The sequence below is a fragment of the Crassostrea angulata genome, chromosome 1, assembly GCF_025612915.1.
Source record: "Crassostrea angulata isolate pt1a10 chromosome 1, ASM2561291v2, whole genome shotgun sequence".
Classification (NCBI taxonomy): Eukaryota; Metazoa; Mollusca; class Bivalvia; order Ostreida; family Ostreidae; genus Magallana; species Magallana angulata.
The window spans coordinates 48,295,843-48,317,174 of NC_069111.1; the positions used below are offsets into that span (position 1 = coordinate 48,295,843).

The 21,332-nt window shown below is 33.3% G+C and overlaps 2 protein-coding genes across 8 annotated transcripts in view; both read left to right on the forward strand.

The window, feature by feature from the left end:
- The window catches only part of LOC128180346 (KICSTOR subunit 2-like), a 93,774-nt gene that overhangs the window by 43,111 nt on the left and 29,331 nt on the right, over positions 1 to 21,332 (forward strand). The window lies entirely within an intron of this gene.
- On the forward strand, positions 461 to 21,290 carry LOC128180374 (uncharacterized). 7 transcript variants are annotated; one of them, XM_052848449.1, is made up of 7 exons: positions 9,621 to 9,752; positions 10,101 to 10,491; positions 11,952 to 12,058; positions 13,134 to 13,384; positions 15,190 to 15,382; positions 17,054 to 17,236; positions 17,434 to 21,290. In XM_052848449.1, exons 3-7 carry the CDS (start codon positions 11,977 to 11,979, stop codon positions 17,670 to 17,672), a joined length of 948 nt encoding a protein of 315 aa, XP_052704409.1. In that variant the 5' UTR covers positions 9,621 to 9,752; positions 10,101 to 10,491; positions 11,952 to 11,976; the 3' UTR covers positions 17,673 to 21,290. The 7 variants fall into 7 exon arrangements, with proteins under 7 accessions (XP_052704399.1, XP_052704446.1, XP_052704439.1 ...); XM_052848471.1 differs by having other exon boundaries at positions 10,101 to 10,473; XM_052848439.1 differs by lacking the exons at positions 9,621 to 9,752; positions 10,101 to 10,491 and adding an exon at positions 461 to 612.

Genomic DNA, 21,332 nt, shown 5'->3' on the forward strand with positions numbered 1-21,332 from the left:
GGAAAGCGTTTTTGTGGATTGAATGTCTGAAAACCATATCGGGTGAACAGCGTCGTTTCTTGTTACTAAATCCCAAAGACCCTTGACGATTTACCATGTAGGACTACAAGTACTTAACGTAAATAAAATGAAAATCAAAATAGCCAATTCAAAGGTCAATTATACGTGACATACTAGCTAAAATATAATATAAACAAATGGCATGGATAATGAGAAAAAGAGTTCGATCTACATGTATGTAAAAAAAAAAACAACAACAAGGAATCAATAAAAAAATATTTGATAGATGGTACCCAAGTCAACTTGATTTTCTTTTTTTTAAGAGTTTGATAGCAAGGAAACTTTCGTCCCTTTAACTCTGACGTTTGAACTTATTCATGAATTTATTCTATACAACACTTCAAGAACCAGCTGGTATAGGCAATGCGTTACTGTAATCGGTTTTCCGGATTAATTTTGTCTCTTCAACCGGCTCCAAATGTTATTAAAATTTGAAGGGTGACAACTCGTAAAATGGATGCTGAGGAGAATAGTCATAGTGTCATAATCTCGAAATGATGTAGGTGTGATTACTGTAAATGTGATGCAGGATTCATTTTTGATAGCTTACAGGTAAGTATTCAGTTATTAGATTGTTTTGTTCTGACAGGGGGAAACCAAAAGTAGAGGCAATATCGCGTGATGATGAAGAGTGTCACTTGAAGGCCTACGTGATCCGTAGTTTTCCAAAACATCATGGAGTCTGTGAATTTCAAGCACAAAGAGAAATGCACGAATTTTTATATTAAAAAAGAAAGTAGATGACAAATTAATGAAAAAAGAGTAATTGAATAGTCACACCCGGTAAAATGGATAAGAATTTTTCAGAATACTGATAAATAATATGAATAACGTTAGCTTAGAATGGCTATAGATTATTTTCTACAAAAGAACGTTATTTAACTAGGGCAAAAATATAAACGACAACACTTCAGTTGGTCAGTATGGTTATTACATGCACTTTCTCTGTCAACAAATTATTCACATAGCACACATGTATGCTCTTGGTTATCCAAAAGAGATTTCGGCGATTGTGGTATAGTACATGTACCAGGTATAGTGGGTTCATGGTATAAGTTCAATATGAACATGCTTATCACTTGTTATCTGTTTATTGCATTCTGTAGATACATGTACTTGTAGAATACTCTGCCATAGCTATCTGTGTATTTTGATTTTAACAACAGTTTTCTTTAGTTTGACTTGGAATCCGTTCAAATGTCAATTAAGTCAATTAAAAATTGTTTATTGCAGTTTGTTAATGTATATTATGTTTATTGCAGTTGCTTTGCCCATTTGATAGTTTCGTTTGCAATTACTTTAATTGGCAACGAATAATGAAGTGTAAATTTGTATTATGTGAAAATTAGTACAAATTCAGGCTTGATAAACAAATGTCCAAGAGTAGAAAAAAATATAAACATCTTCTCAAATTTATTTATGTAATCTATTTTATTTTTTGTAATCTATTTTATCTAAAGATTTGGTCAAAAAAAAATAAATAATTCCATTATGTAATTGCTCACCTGCTCATACTTTTTTGTCTGCTCATACTTTTTTGTCAGATGTTCAACGATCAAGAATTAAATTGATGTGGCCTATGTTATTTATATAGTTAACAGCAAGGAAGACCACGCATTTAATATTTTGATTGACCATACTGTCTATAATTACATACCGGTATATTTTTCAGTTTGTATCAAATTAATGTATAACATTTTATATTACGTGATGTATTGCATCATTAGTTTTAGTCCATCTCCCATTATTGATGATCTGAGGTTTTTTGTTTCACGGGGGATGTGAGATACCTGAGAGATGGGGAAAAAATTAGTCCATGTACAACTCTGTTGGAATCTGAAGTGTATGCATGAGGGTTGTTCAGAAATTATTAATTGTTTCCTTTTCTAAGTGAGGAATTTTTATGAAAATTGGCATAACCATTGAAGAAACCCCAATAAATAATTGAAAAAATTAATTAAAAAAAATTAATATTTTGTTTGTGACAGTACATTAAAAGTCAGTGGTTGAGTACCCGGCGCAGGCATAAATTTGGAGATTTAAAAACTTAAACATCTACATAATGAATGCTGGTACATGTAGACCTACAGTTAATGATAAAAGAAATCAAAATAGTTTATTAATTATGTTTGTTCAATTTTCTATTTATTGTAACAAATTTTTATTGAAACAAGTTGAAATATGGAGACAGTACAAATATATTTACCAAGCAATAAAAATTCAACTACAATGGTATTAAATTAGATTTTGACCTCAAGGGCATGCAGCAAATATGGTACACACGTGCATCAAATTTGTGGGAATTCCAGAGGAAAACCTTTTTTAGGTCAAGCAATTGCTAAACAGAAACTACTAGTATATGATGGAAAGGGGCTAAGATCTTTAGTGTATCAAGGTTTTTTAACTGATTCTTTAGCTCGAAACAAATTGACTAAATATGAAGTACTTTGTTTACACTAACTGATGTCAGCAGTTCTAAAATATGTATAAAATGATTGCAAGAGACTTTTCACATTAATTTGACTTTGGGGTAGAAATAAGTTAAATTTTGCCCAAAAAATGAAGAATGAAGAGAATATGTAAATGTTGGTATCTTAATATGAAAATTAAAGATGGAAATGAAGAATAACTATTTGTAAGGCGTTTTACACATTAAAGCAATGAAAGGCATTAAAATCAGGGTGTTGCTAAAACGCGGAATGGAAAACGGAACGGAACGGAAAATCTTATGTTGTTTACTGGATATATGCTAAAAAGGATATACTTTATGTAATTTTTAAACAAAAAAATAAAGATTATCAATATCACGTATAAACATTATCAATATTCAAGAATAATTACCCGGTATTTCCTCAAAATTAACACTGCATGCATTGAACATAATTCCCCGATTCATCTATTTTGATTGCATCTTTTTAATCGTCCAAATGTGCTGCATAAATATTTTGGGGTCGACAGACTATAGTCCCAATTTATAATCGGAAAATCAAACCAGGAACCGTCTAGAGATCTCTATTGATTTTTTTATCATATGTATATAGCCGCAGGAATGAATAACTGCCAAGTTATGCAAACATAAACAAAATTGCATATTTAAAAATACTAGTTTCACTAAGTACCGGGCATTTTAAACAGTATTTGTCCAATAAAATGAAGCTTTTTTTTTTGGTAAAATGATATTTACAATAGTGGGACATACATGTATTTGCAAATAGATGATGCAGCAGGACTTAGTAAATATGATCATCAATATCGTCAGTCGTATGGTCATTTTTTATCTCAATGATACTGTATTGTCTATATGATTTAAGATCGCTGTATAGAAAACCGAAAATCCAATGTTTAGGTAAGTTTATACATCATATTGGAAATATAAAAAAAATCATTTAACACATTAAACGCTTTCACTAAATACGTTACGCTGTTATACCAGCAATGTCATATAAGAAAAATAAGTAAAAGGTTAAAGCTAATTTACTCTTTTAATATTTCACAATTTGTGTACATTTGATTTTTTCCTTTCATACTCAACTAAAGCCAATTGAAATCAATGCTATATTTAATAGACATTCATAAGAATATCAATAAGACAGCCACATGTTAATAATCATTCATTAGGTATGAATAAATGATACAAAGTAAATCGTTTTGGGCCTGTGAGTCTATACCCTTTTAAAGCGATAAACGTGATATGATTTTTTTCGTTCCGTTCCGCTCCTTTTTCCGTTCCTTGTTTTAGCAACATCCTTAAAAATACGCTGCAATAAGTTTATGGTTGCTCCTGGTCCATGGAGGAAGGCAACTTTTCAGCTTACTAGGAGTGATCTAATGATGCCATGAACTACATGTAGAAAATATTCACATTAATAAAATGTATCCTGGTTTACTTTCTGGTGAATTTTCAGAGGGTTTTCTATTTTTCTCAGGAAACTGGAGTAAATGTCTCAATAATTTCCGAAGATATGTCATATTTATCATTTTAACTTAACTCTTTATTTTTCGCCAGTAAATTTAGACACCTATCTGCCGAGTAGCTAGTTATATAGAAGAAATTATTAACCCTAAAAATGTCGACTTTGAAAATTGAAACAATTTAACCCTTAGTTGAGTATGAAATTGACTGATTTTTATAAATTCAAAATGTAAATCAATACTGTCATACATTTCTCACAGACTCACAGTTAAAAAGAAAAGGGGAGATAAAACTGAACATCATATCTTGTTATTGATTTTTTTTTTTTACATCCGTTTTATTTTAATATTTTATGCAATTCTGATCACTGTAGATTTCTGGTACACTATCGCCCTAGATGTAGTCCCTTTGATGGTTGTGTGGAGTTGTTGTATATTGAGTACATTATCAATCAATTAATTATGGGAACTTGAGTGAGGGTTATGGGAATGTTGTTTTTTGATTGATCTGTAGTGATTGATGTGCAAACATCAGCTTTCATCTGATTCACCAGCAATCAAAGAGATATCAGAGTACAAGCACTGGACAGAAATTATGCAAGTACAATGTATTTTTAGGAAGCATAGCTAGTGATGTTATAACATATACATGTAGCTTAATAGTGAATATGTTGAAACACTGAACATTGCTCCTTGTGAGTCAGGTTCCATAGGCTTCTATATATTTATTTTTTTCATATTTATTTATTTATTCACCAGTCAAGGGCCCTCAGAGGGCATATACATTAAAAAAAAAATAATATCATGATTATAACAAACAATGAATGAAATAATAGCCTAGGATGTCCAGGTTCATATTACATGCAACCATATGCAAAATGATTCATCAATACAATGAAATATATGTATGGGATTTACGCATTTAACTGTGTGAGATAGTGCGTGAACACTACAGCTATACAGAAACAAGGTGGCCTGAAAACTGAGAGTACCAAGGGACGGTGCCTGCACAGTCAATCAGACTGGTCTACTTGTACTGAAAGTGTTCAAGCCAGTATGCTTATACATAACAAACACCTCCCCCCCCCCCATCTAAAAGTAAATATTTGGACTGATGCATACATAGCCTGTATTGCTAAAAAGCCTGTCATTAAGTTTTGGACTTTAGGCATTATTATGCTGAGTGATTGCAAGAGTAAAAAAAAAACCAGTCTGACCAAGGTTTTAAGGAGCTTGATAGTAAAACGAAAACCCTGAAGGAATGAGGAGGGGGATTAAATGAATATTCACCTTTGGTTTAAGTGGTTTTTTCATCTATCAAAAATCTATTCTGCATTTTCCAATTTTGCTGACTAGAGGCAACACCAGGCTTGGATAACTGATTTCATTAAAGAACATACTTAATCAAAATCTAGCAATCCACCTCTATGTAAGACAAAGGCATAGAGCATTAGGATGGCAGACTGAAGGAAGGATGGTTGGGCCTATGTTACACAATGTCTAATTATGGCCGCCAAGAATCACAGAGGATGATATCGGATATATTTTTTATGTCTTATAGAAAAGAAAACCAGACTCAGGAGAATGATACCTGTTATATACAAATGCAAATCATCTTTTTAACTTTTCACATTGCATTGTCCTTGATGGCTAGGAGATTGAATATTCTAAACTGCAGGCCCTGGGCATGTTTCTGAAGTAAATTTAATGATATGTGCTTTTTTAACATTTCTCTCTCATTTCACAATTCCTGGGGGATATTCAGTTAATTGTATTGGCTGGTTATGTTTCATATCCTGTGCATATTAATGGAGAGAAGATTTTAGATGAATTGGTAGACATGAAAAGACAGAAGGATATTGAATTACTTGTGGTATTGACACATATCCAGTCATTATACCCCACTTAATTTATGTTCTCTTTCGCTTCGCTCAGCCGAACATAAATTATTTCCTATTCTAATAAAATAAAACAAACACATAATATAGGATAGACGTAGTTAGCCATTTATTAAACTACAAATTGCACATAAGTCATCAGGAGGACAGGTCTACTTCCATAGAATAACCTTCGATTGGATCTTGGATGCCGCAAAAACAATGGCAACTGTTGAAGATTGAAATTTATTCCCAATGCTTATTTATCTGAAAATAAAACTCAATTTATAATAATAAAATGATAAACTTAGCAACTTGTCAGTCGTGTGGCTAACTAATGTCGAATGATTACTCTGACCGATTCCTGGATTTAAATACCCTAGAGCCCAAGTACCCATAAATCGCTACGATACATGATATAGTACTTATAATATAACACACACGACTGAAACGTTTAAATACCCAGAATTATCCAGCGTGAGTGGCCGTGTGGAACATACGATGGCTCAACAACCAAAACATCTCAGGCTCGAACCCAACAGACAACACTTATATTTTTACATTTAACCTAAAAGAAATTTATGTTCAAGTTGTGAGAGGTTTAATGTTTTTTTACCAGTTTGTCTCTTAGTCTGTCTGTCAGTCTCTCTATCTGTCAATATGTCTGTCCATCCATCTGTCCGTCAGCTCTTCCTCCGTCAGTCCTGTTTTTTGTAAGCACAACTCCTCTTAAACCGCTGCACAGAATTAAAGGTATATTTAGGACACAATGTGAAGATGTACATTTTACCAGAAAATTATGATTCTGTTATTTTTCTGGGAATTTTGGCTCTTTTGAACTTAGAATTTGGCCATATATTACATATAATGAGGAACAGTTTGTAAGCACAACTCCTCTTAAAACACTGCATGGAATTTTGTGAAACTTTGTAGATATTAAGGACACAATGTGAGGATGTGCATATTACCAGGAAATTAAGATTCCTTTATTTTTCTGGAAATTGTGGCCCTTTTGAACTTAGAAATTTTTAGTTGTTAAAGACAAATGTGCTACTTGATACTCTGAAGGCTGGATGAAAAAAATGGGAAAGATTGGGTTTGTGAGCTCGCTCACATTTTCTTTCATTACTTATGAACCAATTTGGCAAGAAAGGATTATAGGTAATTATAAGAAAATAGGTAAATGATTCAGAATTGCATCTAAATGAATGAGAGATTTGAAATTGTAATATTTTACATGAATATGCTTCCCCTTTCTTAACTAACTGCTCTCCTCTTCAACAGAGTTACTTGAAAATTAATCATCAAGTTGATTGACTTACAAATCCATCAATAGTGACTTTTAAAAGAATTATGATGTGGGTTGTAATCACTCTTTAGTTCAGCTGAGTCACTCAGTTACCTATTGCAATTGGTCTTCGTCTGTCTGTCATCTTGCGTCATGCCTTAACAATTTTACATTTTCAACTTCTTGAAAACTACAAGGCCAATTGTTACCATTTTGGGTAAGACCGTAAGAGGAATATAAATTGTGAAATTCATGGCTCTACCACCCTCGGGGCCCCACAGGCGGGGCAAAATATGCAAAAAAAAGCTAAAATTAAAAAACCTTCTTCTCTACTCCTACACATGAGGAAAAAACTGAACGCATGGTTATGATGTCCATGACGCCCTCTACCAAAATTGTGAAATTCATGGCCCCAGGGTCAGGGGTTCAGACTTTAGGGTGGGGCCACTCTACTCCCATATACCCAGTATATGTGTTTAAACCCAAATGCATGGTGATGATGTCCAGGAAGTCTTCTACCTAAATTGTGAAATTCATGACCCCTGGAGGGTTTAGGCCCTTGAGCGGGCAAATATACTGTACTCATCAGTCAAGGGTGCGACTGAAATCCATCATACTGAAAAATAACTGATTATTGTCATTTCTACTAATAGACTTACCAGTTTGATGAAAAATGATGAAATAAAGTCATATTCATTTTTCAGAGATCACTCTATATCTTGAAATAAACTCCAAATAGTTATGACTGTTTTTCATCATTATTCTTAATAAAATGATGGATTTCAGTTATTACTAAAATTCATTTTTATGACTAGAAATCATCATTTTTAAATAAATTAGACATTAATAATAAATTAAACTTAATTATTGCATTTGTTTTATGGGGCGCACTAATTTATTTTGATTTCAACTCAATCTAATTAAAATTAGACTTGTAATTCCGCTCCTCTACGATACGCTATACTTGTATAGCGTATCGTAGAGGAGCGGAATTACAAGTCTACTTGTATAGCGTATTGTAGAGGAGCGGAATTACAAGTCTAATTTTAATTAGATTGATTTCAACTTTGAGTCAAGGTGTTTCTCTACACATGGGACGATGGCAGGATAGTGTAGGATGAAGTAAATGGGCTGGAAGAATTACTGTAGTTTCCTAAATAAATTCGAGGAATTAATATCCGCATAAAATCGCAATTTTTACTTAATACTTAATTCCGAGATTCCACTGTTTTGTACTAAATCGCAATTTATCCTCGTGATTTAGTACAAAACAGTGGAATCTCGGAATTAAGTACTGGCGAAAAAAAAGGAATTTACAGTAACTTTGGAATGGAAATATGATGAAAACAAGTCATATTTACAAAAATAAAAAGATGTGTACATTTTGTAGCTCGTAGAAATGACAATAATCAGTTATTTTTCATGATGATGGATTTCAGTCCAACTGCTTATATTGTGAAAATGTATTAAATCTGAGAAAATCTTCTTTACTCTCACACATGTGGGAAAAAACTGGATGCATGGTTATGATGTCCATAAACTCCTCTACCTAAATTTTGATTTGAAATTTATGGCCTCTGGGTCAGGGGATCAAGCTGTAAGGGGGGAAAGGGCAATAATGCATACATATACATGACAAGTTTGTGTATTGGCTATGGTACTCGGGTGACCGTTAAGACCTATTGGCCTCTTGTTAATATGATTATTATAAATGATATTCTAATACAGTCAAACTTCGTTATCTCGAACTAGATGGGGCTGTTGAAAAACTTCGAGATATCAAAATATTCGAGATATCGAGGGTAAAATACTTTTAAAATAGGTGGTTGGGACTTAAAAATCACTTCGACATATCCATTGTATTTGAGATATTGGTGTTCGAGATATCGAAATTTAACTGTATGTATCAAGTACTGGTGTGATATATGCTTCCTTTAATTAATACATGTACCACAAAATGTCATATATGAATAATTTTATATAAAGTTTGCATTTATAACAAAGTCATTAATTTGAATCAATAAAAGGTGGGCAGAACAGGTTAATTAATTAGTGAGTTATTTTCTGGTGTATGAGATCTCCTGCTGTGTATTGGTGTATGGAGTCTGTATTGGTGTATTAGTACTGAGAACACATGGCTACCTGTTCCCAGCACTGCTATTAAAATAACTCATATATTAGAGGTACATACACAATGCCTGATCTATTCCTTTCACTTTCATCCCAGGACATAGATCTCATCCATGCCTGTTTTTCTTGAAAGATTCAAGATGTCCTGTACTGTGATGAGAGCTTGTCTGTTTTATTCTGATTTTTCCCAGTAAACATACTGAACTAAACACTCACTTGGGATTTAGTATCCATATACTGGTTCTACTTCAACTATCTGTACAAACCCTCCTCTTACCTCCAACATGTTTTAAAGGACCTTTTATGTTACATGTAAACAGATGTGATAGACAGTATGACAGTGAAAGATTCCTTTTACAGACTAAATCCTAAAGCACAGTGGTTGGCAGTCAATCATAGAGCACATCTAGATCAACAATGCATTCAGGATATGCTTTCATCAATGGGATCAATGATAATTCAGTGCACCTGTGCATAGTTTTCAAGTATTTCATATACTTATTTAATATTAAAAACTCCATATATATCTGTATGGATAATTATGTAATTTTATTAAAAATTTGTCAGCCCAAGCAAACTGTATGACAGTGTTATTTTTCTGAGACAATGGTATGGAATATGAAGTAATTTTAGATGTACAAGTTAAGTGTTTATTTCTAGGCCTTCATTTACATTTTGTTGTGGCTGTTACGACAACCGTTTGTATGGAGGAAAATCCTCCAGTACTGTAATCTTGTACATGTTGTAGCTAGGAAGCATATTATTGGCATTCTGAGCCATGCATAGTTACATATTTCACAATGCTCCATGCAAATCAGCCCCATTTTATACAGATAATAACTGCAGAGGAAGGACACCAAGATGAGAAGGCATTGATCAGGACTGGACACTGGAAATACAATCAGGAATAATGAGATTATTGCACACACAGACTGTCTTCCCCTCCTTTTTATTATAAGAGGCATGTTGGTATTGATTTAATTGTATCTATCTGTCATCTGGCAGCCACGGTCATTGTCGGGGACAGGCTACTTAGTTGCCGCTGATCCCCTTGTTTGTATTGATAGGTTTCCTCCGTCAGATAGCATCTCTGATCAGCGTCGACCACCGTGTACACAAATTATGCCGTTATATGTCGTTTGTCAGCATTCTTGTGTCTGTGATCATGTGACTGACCAATTTCATCTGCAGATTTTAACGCTCCCTGTGAGTACGTTTGAAATGGTGAGAATGTTTTAATTCCTAGGTTTGGAGAAATTTAAACAGTGAAATTATTTGGTCCTTGAGATATTTGTCCAAATGATAAATTTTGTTGAAGGAAACTTTAAAAACACAACAGTCAGGATATCAGAATTGAAACCTTCATTACAATATTTTATAACCGTGTCATTTGAAATCATGCAATGTTTTAAAAAAAATTTACTGATGAAAATGCAAAACTTTAATTAAGATAAAAAAAAAGAGAAAAATTTACAATATCTCAAGGAGATTCAAATCTGGCTAGGTGTTGAGCGTCAGACAGCAGGTGCTGGATCTAGGCTCCTGAGGCACAGGTAACACTGGGACACATGCTTTACTCAGTGTCTCGCTTGATTGTGTTTCATGGTGCAACCTGACGGAGTTATATCTGATCTTCATTAAAATATCTAGACATCAATTTTGTGCTTTTTGATGGGGGAATCCTTATTGTTTGAATCAGGTAGTATTTTAATCCTGAATATGTGTGCTCTATTCTATTATGATTTCTGTTAAAATCTTTGCTGTAGCTTAAGCTAGGGTATGTTTTACCAGGTACATATTTAAGAAGTTTAAAGTAAAATAAATATTTTTTTAATTATAATAGAGCCTATGAGCATTGTACTTTGATTTAGACACACCTGGTATTTTGATGCATGGGTAGAACTCACGTGGAGGTGTAATCTGCTGGGCTTGACATGTTTTAGATAAACAGTCTGGGAGTAGGAGTTGATTCTATGGTGTGCCATAGTGAAGAAACTCCTGATACCTGTGATTGATAGTTTAAATTACAGACTGATGTTGACTCATCAACCTGTGTGTAACAACACTGCAGTTATAATGTTTTTTCTCTGTCTAAATCTAGTATAACAAAACCCATATACATGTAATATTACAGTTAATATTACAGCTTTGGTAATCATGTTTGAATGAATTCTCTACATACCGGTATAGTTTCTGTATGAAAGGTCAATATGAAATCCTCACAGATGCTGCAGTGAGGTCCGTTTTGGCATTCTGCAGACTAGTCCCCAAACAAGATGTTTTTATTATACTTTCATGTTAAATAATGAAATCTGATTGGTTTAGACACAGTTGATAATCCGTTCTATTATCCTCAGCGTTAGCAACACACTTAGCAATGGGTAACACAACAAATTGTTACATGCGCGTAAATTATGCGCGTACGGTTCGCCGTAGAATTCAAGTAAAGCAGTAAAATATTCTTTAAAATTAAGACATTCAGTCTTGATGAGTACAAAATAAATAGTGCCTGTTTGGGAGGAAAACAGTTGAAATTGACACCCCACCCCACCCCACTCCTCGGGGTGTCAATTTCAACTGTTACCCTCCCACACAGGCACTATTTATACATGTATAATGGTATTGAAGGGACGCTTTATTTTCATACCATTTTGTGTTGACATCTTTGTTCTTTTGGTTTTTAGATGTCGTTGAGATAATGGACTAAAGATGTCAAGGATTAACAGCTTACTCCCCCCACTCTCTGTATTAGCCCTCTTCTTGCCAGTATGCTTGTCTGTTCAAAAAGCAGGTCAGTCATCAATGTGATCTCAAGTATGCATGCAAATCAGTGATAAATTACAAGTACACCCAAAAACACACTTTCAATGCATTTTGAATTCAATTTCTTTAAAATTTGAACCCTATGAACTTTTTAAAAAAGTCAGCAAAGGACTATATATGATATGGGCCTATAATGGCCCCCTAAAATAAACATCATCATTTTACTGTAATTCTTTGTTTTCTTTGTACAGATATATATGTGCAGATGTTTTTACATTATGTTCATTTTGATTCAAGTGCCCACAATTTAGAAATATGATAACATAAAGACAACCTTTTCTGCCATTTTTGCATTTTTAGCATAAAACAGCTTGTTTTCAAGCAGTTTTTCTTTCAGAAAACATAGAGCGCATGCTTGAACAAACAAAATATTTTACTCAGAGATGTAACTAGCCAAGACTAATAACTGACAAAAAAATTGTCCTTGTTCAAGCATGCGCTCTATATTTCCCATTCATTAAAAGATAAGAAAAATGTCAATTTTTGACTGATTTTAATTGAATTATAGAAATAGTGTCACTTCTGACGTCATATACTGCAAGTGAGTGCAAATAAATAGGTGAAAAATATATTTTATATCAACTCGTCTAAAAAATAACATAACATTTTATTGTTCCCGAAACACTTTAAAAAATGGCGAATTATTGGGGCCAAATTCATCTCATATCATATATAGTTCTTTGTTATTTAATATAGAATTAAAATATAGAATACTGTAGAAGCACACATTTTAATTGTGGTAAAATTTTGTTGTTTATAAACCAAAAACAATTTCATTTGCATCTCTGTATTTAAATATATTCATACTTAGGTTAAAAATTTGTCATGGATCTAATTTTGTTGATTATAACTGCCAACAAAAATTATGAAATTAAACCCTTAACGAATATTTCTGCTTCTACAGTATCAATGTAATTTCATACTTTCATAAACTCGAGGAAAGATTTAAATCAAATTTCAAGAATGTAATGTCATATGTTTGTAAACTTGGGAAACATCTACATTAAATCAAATGTTAATAACATGATCTGTTTTTCCTTTAGTTACCATAGAGGACCCCTGTACTGACGACCATAAATACACGCTGGGACGCGATGGACTAATCGTGATAAAGGCGGATGGAAACAAGTTTTTCACTGGCTCCTGTGTTGTGACTTTACGCGCGGAGGACCCACGGTATCAGTGCTCCAAACTCTGCTTTACCGTGGACTCCTTTAAGTTTCAGGTCTGCAATCTAAGACTTGCCTTTTACGATACCGGTGTATGGAATTATGGGTCAGCAGCACCATCCTGGGTAAGCGGGAAATTATATACTTGCACAGTGATACCGTTTCACAGCTCTTCATATTCTCTGAGATTTCATGTGTTGTGAGGTTTATTTCATGTTTTATTGACAGTGGAAAGGATTTCATGATTTACAATCTTAATCCAAATTGAAATTTTAGAAGATGAATAGGTAGCCTATTCTTTTTTTTTTCAAAACTGAATTTTTATCTACGTATGCAAAGTCATAGTACGGTATTGAAAACATTTAAAAGCTGCCTGAAGGATATACACCAGCCTGGTATACTTTAGATGGTAAAGTTTTGATTTAATTATTTGATAGAAGAGTGTTCTCTATTAAATTGGTAATTGCATAATTGATGAAAAGAAATGAATGATTAGTGTGTAGTATTTAACATTGTTTTTAAGACATATTTACTATCAATAATCCATTTTCATCATAATTTTGGCTTGTGTGTAAAGACCCTGCTTTAGTATTTACATTGCGACAATCAGTTTTATTGGTATTATAGGTGTGTTTGATGAAACTGCAGTTATTACAGAGTTCTCCTTTTGATATTGATTGATTTTCTTTTCATATCCAAGATTTCAAAGTTTACATAGTGAAAGCAGCTAGATTTTTAACCCCATCACAAACCATCGCTTAGGTAATGAATAGACCATCCCTGCAGTGTTTACATTGCCAATGTTATGACAATATGAAATAACGTGCACTGCTTTAAAAATTCAGAGCCAAACACAAGAAGTCTGACATGGCAATTCTAGATATGACAATAACTGATCAATAATCAATTATGTAAGTGTCCATGGCAATCTTGTGTATCATTTCCCAAAAGTCGTTTCATGCCTAGAATTCCTCAGGCGAAGACTACCTGGTATAAAATCAATCCATATTTCCATCCATTTACTGACATCCTTTGCCTCTTGATGTCTTCACATTCAATATCTCCTCCATTGTTCCGGCACTCAAGAAACTGATGGGCTGAAAATCTATCCTATATTGTCACCATAATTAAGAATGGCAGTATAGCCAGCCTTGTGTTTTATCTGAGGACACAAAAAGCTGGTTTGGGCTAAATGTTCATTAAAGGGTTTTTAATTGAAATTTTTTAGTTCAACAGTGGAGTCTGATAATGAAAAGATGTTATGTTTGGAGGAAGTTTTCACTGTTATGGTCTATACTTAGCATAAGGCTCCGTGAGCCTTTAATGGATTCCTACATGTACCAAACTTTAAATGATGCACCAGCAAATGGAAAGAACAAAAATCAATTAAATTTTACATCAAGCACTGAAGCATTTTTTTCTAGAATTTTTCACATGCAGAGTTTGCAGATATTTACTGACAGTTTGTACTGTTGAAAAGAATAGCAAATAAGTTTTAAGGTATCCCACTCATCAATGTTGTTGTGTCAAGAATTTCTTGAGAAGTATATCATTGAAATCAAATGAAAATGTAATTGAAGACAGAACATATTAGAAATACAAAAAAAAAAGGTCAGATTTCATCCGTCCGAGATATGGCACATTTAATTTGACCTTTTTGCACCAAATGTGCAATTTCAGCGCAATTAGTATTTGTCGCCAGTATTACTGAATAAGCAAAATTATTTCATCAAATATATATGCTAGGGTACCCCATTACTCTGGATAGGGAGTGTTTATCAATTGAGGGTTTACAAATGGATTATGGATACTGCTCACATAAAAGAAAACCGGGTTTGCTGTCACGTTGTCAAACTTTTCACTTGTCTCTATGTATTCTTATGTAAAACTTCACTGAGAATCTCATTGATCTGGTTCCTTGTCTACATAGGTTGGGGAATGTGGTGCAAATCGGAATCTCCAGAACAAGAAGTGGTGCAGCAGTGGTAGCACCACCACAATACGGTTAGAGAACCTGAAGGGGATAGCCACCTCCATGGTACAAAAGTACTCATTCTATATGACCGCTGTCTCCATCTGTTCTGAAGACGCCAGGATTCCCCAAGAGCAAGTGGCAGATTCAGGTAAATGGCAGCAAACACACATTGTAAAAGGCTATTTAAAGGTAAAGAGACTGTACGAAGGTTGTTAGAAAAAGTTTGTGGACAAGTTCGATTGTGAGCGGACTATTTGCATGATACCAGCAAAAGTTATATCAGTTTTATACTTGACGTAGTTTCTAAAAAATATGTAAAGATTTGGGTTTTTTATTAAGTGCACAATAAAAAATATACAGCTTACTTTTTATGCTAAGATATGCTTCATGGAGCATGTCAGCATTTGATATTTTTATATTTTGAACGCATTTCTACTATAAATAAAATGTACCGTTTAAACCAATGATAAATGATATTCCATATGATATGTTAAAATAACTTATGAAGGTCATTTTGTGAAAGTTTTAATTAGATTAAAGAATATCTGACCATTTTATTGCTGAATATGGACCCACGCATGAAAATAAAGTAAAAAATGTTAACATCAATGGACATTTTGGAGCACCTTCATTAAATTTGTATGCAAGCAGGAAAATCTCCAATGAGACCAAAAGGTTCTTAGATGCTGCTAGAGATGGCTCACATATGTTTAGGACAATGGTTTACAAATGGAATCAGATGTTTAAAGGTTGAAGGACTGATATTTTGAGGTCTTGCTGTTAACCCACCCCCCAACCCGGATCTTGCACCTATTGATTTTGCTTTATCGAAACTTTTGACAGAGATTTCAGATCTAAATGATCTACGACATGCCACAAAAGACATTATGCAAAATCTTGACAAATAAAGGTATAAAGGTGCATTTTATGAATGGGTTAAATGTCTTTAAAGTATGTGGAATTGAAAGGTGTTTACTTTGGAAAAGCGCGACAGGTTTGCCTTTCAGTTATTTGGCGTCACAAGATGTCATGGAAATATGAAATGGCACTCTGTAAATCTAATTCATACATTATAGTAAAAATCGCTGTATATTTTGAATGAATTATCAAAGTTATATGATATTTCATACTTATTTTCAAATGACAGCAATTTAATAAGACATACTGTGGTTTCATCAATATTCGTTAAATACCAATTTTCATGGATTTCGTTGTTTAGTTGATCCACAAAATTAAATGTTCATTGAAGTGGAATTTTTATTAACATTTTGTATTGATAGGGTCATTGGCCACGAGTTTACATATCCTTGAAATTGTGATTTTCACTTTATCCATGAAAATTGATGCCTTTGAATATTAATGTAACCACAGTATGTCATCCTACAAAGTACATAGCACTGTGGAATCATCATTGTTCATATGGGACCAATCTTCATGGCTTCTGTGTGGAGCCCATACCCAGAAATATACATCCCCTTGAACCTTATATAGACAATATTTGTTTAATATTTATTGAAATTGTCCTGATTACACTACATGTACCAACGAAATTGCATCCCCATGAACAAGAAACTGAATATTTCTAGCTACCCACAAACATAGACCCCCACAAATAAAATGATTCCACAGTAATTTTTCCGTTATTCACTTTTTGTGCAAACTTTTCTAACAACTCTCGTAGTCATCACATCAAAACAACAGTGTGATATTCTATTCTAATAATGAACGATTCTATTAATAACATTGAATCGTCATTTGACTTATGATCAAACTTGGCTGCCAGTATGATGCAGGGACTGTTTAATGGTGTGTTTTTCAGCCTTTGGTGGCAGTATGAGTGTGACTGTCATTATAATCATCGCTGTCCTCGGATGTGTCACCATATGTACCTGTGTCGTCGTCATATTCCTGGTATGGTACGTCAAACGGCACTCGGCTGTAGAACGACAGAGAGACCGCAATTACCACAACCAAACACTGCACATCTCCCCATCAGGGTCAGGTAGCTTGAACTGCTATTTTATGTCTATAAACTCTATAAACAGTCAAGATGTGACTTCTAAACACTTTCCATATTGTTTTTTAATAGCTGGGTGCATATAAACACCATTTTAACAAGTTGGATATAGCAAATATAAAAATCACAGATTGTGTGACATTGATAATATAGTTATCCTCTATACTACATTGTACTTCCAGACAATTATCATCCAGTACAAGCCACTGACAATGGCTGCCATAGTGAGCAAGAGACCTTTGGATTGATGAAAGAATCCACACAAAATGACAGAATCTGGCAGGAGCCCAGTGCCCCACCCCCAGAGGCAGAAGTCACCGACCCCGAGGATCAAAGGCCCCCCAGTTACTGCAGCACTCCCCCAGAATACAGGCCTTTTATTCCTAACTGTGAACAACCTTCTTCTGAAGAAAAGGTGTGAAATCAAAGAACTTGGATCAATGTATCTCATTGTTGCCCCAACTTTGAATTTTGTACAGTAGTAGTTAAGGTTGTCTTTGTCCAAAATTTCTATAAGGGAGTTACTGTTTAATTGTTGTCTTAGCAAGTACTTTATGTGTTTATTTTTGGGAAATGTTTTGTAAATGATGCATGGGTAAAATCTACATGAAAAAAATATTTGGGTTTCTTAAAAGAAAATTTTGATAGCATTGTAGCAGAGATTAACATATATTTTATCCATAACCATAACATCTGAGGCTAAGTCCTATTGTAACAACTTAAATCTATCACAGAGTTCGCACAAATCATTAAAAAAAACTTCGATTTTAAGCAGTCCTTAAGAAGGACTAAAAAATGCCCAAAAGAAAACCCAGCAAAACATTGCGAAAAAGTGCATGATCAAGTTTTCATGTATTAAAAGTGCTTGGATTCTTTTCTTTGGTGCTTGAAATATTATTGTGTGCTACATACTAGAAATCATTTTATTCTTCTTTTACATACTTTTTTAGCACAAAAAAGTTTGAAAGTGCTTGAAATAATACTGTACATGTCTGCTTTTGGTCTATCAGTCATCTCAGTACTTTGATTAGAGGTAGTGGTGTGTACAAAATCATTCTGAAAGGGTGATTATTTTTATTTTTACATGCCTTTTGAATAAAGCAGGTAGATTTTTGCACTTGCAAGTCAGTTGATTATCAGTTGTCAATGTAACACATAATACCCAGGACATGTAGTAGATGATCCCTACTGATTTTCATATTGAGGTCTTTTGTATCCAAAGATAAAAATATACATGGGAAACCCATTGCTTCTTCACGCATTATCATGTGGAAAATGTGACCCTTTTCAACATTGTAACATGGTAGGGCATATCTGTTTATACTAAACTCTTTTTTATTTTATCTAGAATGAATTGTCGGAGCTTAAAGCTGCAATATGATAACTCATGTCTTGTATGGACAGTTTTTCAGAAAATAAATTCATAGAATTAATGTATACATGATTATTTATTTGAAAATAATGACACCATAAAATAGTACTGGACGCTAAAGGTCCATGGTCAAACAGGTTAACATGTACGTCATTTTATACATAGTATGTATACATCATTGAATACTTACAGGTGTGCCCGTGTATGATAGAGCACTTTACAAGTGTTGGAAGGTAATTATAAATACCATCTAGTTGTTTATGGAGTTGGCATTTGTTGCTGTTTTATTGTTGAAAGGAAAAACATGACTTTGTATGAAACAGTAACTCCCAATTGTACTACTACAATGTACTTTGTGTATACTGTACTCCATCGAAAACAAAGTGCTTGTCATTCAATACATATACATGTATAAGTTTATCTGTCACCATGTGTGATATAGCACATTAGAAATAGTATGAGGCATTTATTAATGCCACCTAGATGTTCAGATTGTTGATTTAGAAGAAAAGTCATGCAGTGGTGTTAACTACATTGTACATAGTTGTGCCATAAACATATTTTTTTTTTAATTTACATAATTATCCTCTTAAGAATATTTGTTTTGTACATGTATACATATTTTTTTTTACAACATTTATTCTATTTCTCTCTGGTTTTTGAACTAGTGGTTAATTTTTTTCTTTTATTGCATTATTTTGTATTTGATGTATTTGCTTTAAACATGGAAGAATACCTTGTATTTTATTTTGTTCAGAGAATGTTGAGGTATTTACATACCAGATATTGCTGATCTTACTAACAGTTCAGTAAGTGTGATTATTATACATGTAGTAGATCAATGAAAGATTCACAGGGGGAGGTTATATGACATTCACTGGCTAAGCACATAAAAAAGGTGCTAAGATGAAGATCATGCTTCATAATTCAATTGCAAAGTCATGATTTTAAATTTGTTGCTATTTGAAATTTTCATATGTCATTGAATAAAGTAATGAAATGACTTCATTACCAGTACTTAATCCCAGAGAAAGCTGTCTCCATTTAGTAACAATTTACACAGGATGCAATTAGCATATAACTTATTATGCCCCCCTTCAAAGAAGGTAGGGCATAATGCTTTGCAGCTGTCTGTCAGTCGGCCGGTCAACAACATTTTCCGTTCATTTCTTCGCAGAGAATGAACATATTGAAATGAAATTTGGTATACAGGTTTATCATGATAATATCTAGGTCAAGTTCAATTTTGGGTACTCCAATCCAGCAATTTTTTCTTTGTTGCTGTCAATGAATATACTAGTCAACGCCAATCTACTGTATCTGACCAATCCCAAATTACTGTCGACTCCCAATTAAACGCGAGGAATCATTATCCGCATAAAAATCAAGAAGCACTCTTTGTGGATTTTAAAATCTCTCCATTATATTCTAAGAGTTAAGAACTATATGAAATAAGGAGAAAAGATTGATGTTCACGATTTTATATTCTTGCAGTTTGCTACAAAACAGCGGGATCGTGGAATTAAGTACTCGTGCAATATAAGGAATTTACAGTAGGGATGCAATGAGATCAAAAGATTGGTGTCTTACAAAAGCTTAAGATTTTCTAGTCTGTAAAGAAGCATTATTAGTATATAAAGTATTAAATGTAAATTACAACAGGTAAAGGCATAGAACACAAAATTTTGTATAACCCTGGAATTTTTAATGTGCCATTCACAAACACAACTGCCAGTATATTCTGTCAAGTTACATATTTATAGTCATAATTTAGTAGCAGTTTAATCCAAAGAATTGAGTGTGTATAAATCTGAGCTTTGTGTGGTCATAATTTAACTACAGCAAAATGATTGCAGATAGATATGATTAAATGTTTGGTTATCACCTCAGGTTAATGTGCACTGTTTACAAACAGTGAAAACTGCTGCCTGCACTGTCAGCCTTACGGGCAATTGGTAATGCACCATGCAAATGGTATAACATCTCTGTATCAATGGTACTGTACCATGTATGCTGTGCTGTATCACTTTCAGGGGCCATATGATAATGATTTTGATCTCCGGCCATTTTACCAAAACATTTATACAGGGAGGCAACTAGATTACAATGTATAGAATGTAATTTGTATCTCATTGTTATAAATACACCAGTAAAAGGGAAAGAATGAATCGTGTTTGAGATATGTTAACATCAAATACCCTCGCATTGTATATGGTTATTATTTGTAGTTCTTTCATGCCATAATTTGTAAGACTGACCATTGTAACAATTTGAAAAAATGTTCAAGTGTCATATGTATATGTATATTTGTTTGAAAAAAAAAGTTTTCATAAATATGATGAAATAAGACATTTGAATCAAGACTACTAAATATTGAATAATGTATTAAGCTAACAAAAAATGTTAGCATATTTTATGTTTAGCGGTGTTAAAGTTTTAATTAGGTTTTGTTGATATGGAGAGATAGGACTGTTCTTTGTAAACTTGTAAATTTATGTTGTTGCAGGCTTCAGTCAAGAATGAAATCCATTGCTGTAAAGAATCGTACTGTCTGTAGAATATACTAATCATGTATTACATTTACTGTAAGTCATTCAATATTATTGTTTATAAGCTGTATCATTGATATTTATATACTTATGAACAAATAAATGTATATACTCTCTTTTCAATATTTTCAGTCTTATTTTTTTACCAGCTGGTTATTCT